The 4,110-nt window shown below is 38.0% G+C and overlaps 1 protein-coding gene across 2 annotated transcripts in view; it reads right to left on the bottom strand.

The window, feature by feature from the left end:
- Positions 1 to 222: 222 nt before the first annotated feature.
- The window catches only part of LOC110452419, a 16,652-nt gene continuing 12,764 nt past the window's right edge, over positions 223 to 4,110 (bottom strand). The window contains exons 4-5 of one of the 2 annotated variants that reach the window (XM_021500930.1): positions 2,398 to 2,500; positions 223 to 1,301 (exon numbers count right to left, since the gene is read on the bottom strand). In XM_021500930.1, the coding sequence (XP_021356605.1) occupies positions 861 to 1,301; positions 2,398 to 2,500 (544 nt within the window). In that variant the 3' untranslated portion in view covers positions 223 to 860. The remainder of the gene's footprint in view (positions 1,302 to 2,397; positions 2,501 to 4,110) is intronic. The other variant, XM_021500940.1, reaches the window with a different exon arrangement.

The following is a 4,110-nucleotide window of genomic DNA, read 5'->3' as shown; positions in this document are numbered from 1 at the left end:
ATGTTGGCCTTTTTCTTGAGATAATCGTCTGCATGTGTCACCAATATGAAATATAAACTTCCTGGTCAAGGGTAGATGTAAACACAGGACTCTTCACAAACAAACTCTTCACCAAAATATGCATGGACAAAATAAAACAAATTACCACAGAAATTGTTAGATTGTTATCTCCATAGTATTTCAACACCAAACTTTTACACAAATACCAAATTCTAAGAGGTATAGTATATTTTTACTAGAATACCTATATTCCTTAGGGAATTCATTCGTGGGTACAGAATCCGGGAACTAAACCCGGAAGCATTTGATTGTGACCTCAGTCCTATCCGTGGAAGCCTTCTGGGAAGCCTTCTGGGAAACTAAGGCCGCATACTATCTTCAATAAAATAAAATGTCATCTGTATCTATTACAGTTTATTAGTGAAATATCATGAATTCGCCATTTGATAAAAACACCCATATCATAATGCAGTGAAGATATACGAAATATTATATCTTCACATGCGCACAATCCAGAGAAATGGAGTCGTTTTCCTTAGAAACAGATTTGACTATAAATAAATACATTTTCACTTAAATCAATCCTCATTAATTTTCTGTCACCATCAATCAACTTGTTCCACATTGTGTAATGGGCGGGCGATAATCAAGGCAAGAGGTCAAAAGTTCCCATCCATCCTTATTTATTTTCTTTTGCCGTCTTATAACTTGTTCCTCGACGTGTAATGGGCGAGCAATAGTCCAAGCAAGAGGATTTAAGATTATATCAAACCTCTTTTATTTTCTGCCGCCATATGACAACTGATCCCTCTTTGTGTTATTGGCGAACAACATCCCATGCAAGATGTCTAATGACAACATCAATCCTCTTTTGTGTTTTGCCACCATCTCACAACAGGTCCCCCATTCTGTAACGGACGAACCATATCCCAGGCTAGAGGCCTAAAGAGAGAGGAAGGAATCTCATACTCCCTTCCGGCGTCTCGAAACGCAACTCGTATCCTATCCCGGACTGTCTTTGGCCTGTCCCAGTTCGTAAACGGGGTATCAGGCGGTAGGTTATGCAGTGCAAAGCTAAGTTCTGGTTGGAGCAAAATGAATCCATTATTACCTCCGAATGCGAAACGCGCATTCGCGTCTGGATAAAACGGGGCGAACGTCGTTATAAAATAGGTGATATCATTAAACTGAAACACCCATCCTCTTTGACCTCTAGTCTCCATTGCATCCATACATTTAGAGCCTTTCGGATCAAGATCAGAAAGAACTTGTAGAACTCGACGCAAAGTGTCAGCAAAACACTGAAAGAAAACAGAAACTGTGTTATTAACGCCATTGTATGGGTTGAGGGAATGATTCTTGAAACTTGATTTAATATCTGTTTTTCGGGGAATTTTACACGATGACGTTTGTTTTTAAATTCATAAGTCACACCAGTCACGTGGAATTGTGTGTTATGTACTTCCGGTCTTTCTTATCGTTATTCATAATAAAAGAAATTCTGAGTGGCGTTTTTATATTTTTTCTGCAGGTAGCTGCAAGAATATATGTATGAACGACTACGGTAGAATTATCTGCATTGGGACTGTGATTGTTAATATTTAGTTGTTGACAAAAAAAAGAAGCAATTTCAGGAGAAAAACAAAAATTGGCTTAGGTTTTTCATTGTGATAATCATTCTCTGAACATTTGGGTTCTGTATATCGCTATGCTGCATTAAACTAAACTAAACCAAATTACGATTTTAACTTTTTAACTACAATATAATTCAACAATCCGCTGCACTATGCTATAGGTCTACTATTATATCATTGATGGGTTATTTAATGGTGAACTTTTCCGACTTGTTGTTCTGAAACGGAGAATTTAGATATCGTGACACTGACAGGTGAAGAAAAGGTCACCATAACATGATATCTAATGCCTCTAGAAACAGACCAGATGTACCACACCTCTAGAAACAGACCAGATGTACCATACCTCTAGAAACAGACCAGATGTACCACACCTCTAGAAACAGACCAGATGTACCACACCTCTAACATTCGGAATGAGATGCATCAGTTTTGTATGAATAATAAAAGCTAAATATGTAATGAACACAAATTATTTTAATCCATCAAGGTGCGTTATGGTGAATACAGTACGCTTCTTCACGACTGCCTGGAGTATTGGACAAATCGTCTGGATATTTTTGAATAACTGACTTTAGGGTTAAGTCACATTGTGGCTTAGTGAGTTGTTTTTTGCGGTATAGAGTCGAAAAACCAATTACTTGGATTATAAGGAAACAGACGTTTTCAAAAGCTTGCTAAGAACGTTTTCATCTCCTGTTTGTGTTCAAAATAAATTTAGCACTTATCGAACCGCACCTGAAATGCATATGTACATATTAACCTCTATATCTTTGGCGTAAGGATCACGTGGTACCTCTATCACAAACCCGTCTAACCGGTGCTGTCGACACATCATGGAAAACTTCAGAATCATTGGCGACAACCTGCAACAAAAATCGAGTAAAAAAAAACATCAATCCTGCACTTCATGCATTTGTTTTACTTTATACGCTAACAGTTCGTTGGACTAAGCACTTGTATGGATTGTTTTATAGGATGTACTGTACCACCAGGCATTGTCGCAGTTACGGTGTGTTCACACATATTAATAATGTGAGATGATTCATGGTTTGCAGTCTGACAAACTGTAAAACTATCCAGCAACATTGTTAAAGATATAATTGTTCTATATTACAAAACAAAATATAAAAGGATGTTCAACTCTTTCATCCTGTTGGTGATAATCGTTAACCTCACGGCGAACTTTGAGGCAAAGGTTTGACAAGTACAACTATAAACGTAACAATATGTAACTTTAACGATGGCTTTGATAGATTCCCCCAACTAAAAAAGACTACCATCGCTTCGTATCTCATTTTAGCCAATTGGAAGCAGCGACGGCAATATTTGATGTGCAGTGGACAAATACAGAATGTCTTGCTATTCTACGTTTGTCTACCAATACTGCTGAAATTGATCATACTGTAGTTTCTGGAAAAAACAGAAGAAGAAGAAGAAGAAGAAGAAGAAGAAGATGAAATTGAGTACAGAAGAGGAAGAGGCAGAAAAAGAAGAAGAAAAAGCTGAAACGGGTAAAACCAATAGGGGACTTTCATAGAAAGAAGGAGTGAGACGTATGAGTTCAACAAGTACTTGAGATATAGCGAGAACAAACTTCAAACAGAGCCCCACCCCTATGCCCCTAATGTTCAGACACACCGTTTATACAAAATGTGTTACCCTTCACCCAAGGCTGCTTCATACTAAATTTGGACAAATTCCTGTCTTTCCTATAGAAGGAGTAGAATTTTGAAGAATTTGCTATGTTTACCCTATTGGGCCCCACCTTTCTGCCCCCAGGGGGCCACACTCGCTGTTTATACGAGGCTGATTCCCTTATGTCCAAGGAGGCTCCAAACTAAATTAGTTAATATCCTTCAATCCCTATGGTAAAAGAAGGATTATAAATAAAGGTTTTACCTCTATTTCCCTTATTGGGCNGGGGGGGGGGGGGGGGGGGGGGGGGGGGGGGGGGGCGATATGACGAAAATCAGGAAATACATTTGTTAAATATTCGTATAACTAACCTAACACAGTATTTCCTAATGGCGAACAGGTAAATACAAGTAAATAATCTACCTGTACTATACCAGAACAGACTATAATTGTTTTCCAGTGTTTATATAATTCCTTTGATCAGAAAAAAGTGGGAGAAAAGAGAATAAACCCTTGGGGGCTGAGTTGACATGAAAATTGCTTATTCCTAATGAATATATATATACATGTACAATCTCGATTGGCAGACTGGGGAGCGAAGCCCTCATAAAGGTGAAATGTTTTCGGTATATTTAGGGAATTTCATAATAAATCTGAGATACTGTTCTTACACCTTATGTACTTAACGATATTTGGCGATTTCTATACAGGTATGGTGCTGTATGTTTACTACACAGGTATAATGTTGTATGTTTACTACACAGGTATGGTGCTGTATGTTTACTACACAGGTATGGTGCTGAATGTTTACTACAAAGGTATGGTGCTGTATGTTTAT

Source organism: Mizuhopecten yessoensis, unplaced genomic scaffold (assembly GCF_002113885.1).
Source record: "Mizuhopecten yessoensis strain PY_sf001 unplaced genomic scaffold, ASM211388v2 scaffold739, whole genome shotgun sequence".
Classification (NCBI taxonomy): domain Eukaryota; kingdom Metazoa; phylum Mollusca; class Bivalvia; order Pectinida; family Pectinidae; genus Mizuhopecten; species Mizuhopecten yessoensis.
This window is presented reverse-complemented; position numbering and strand designations above follow the sequence as displayed.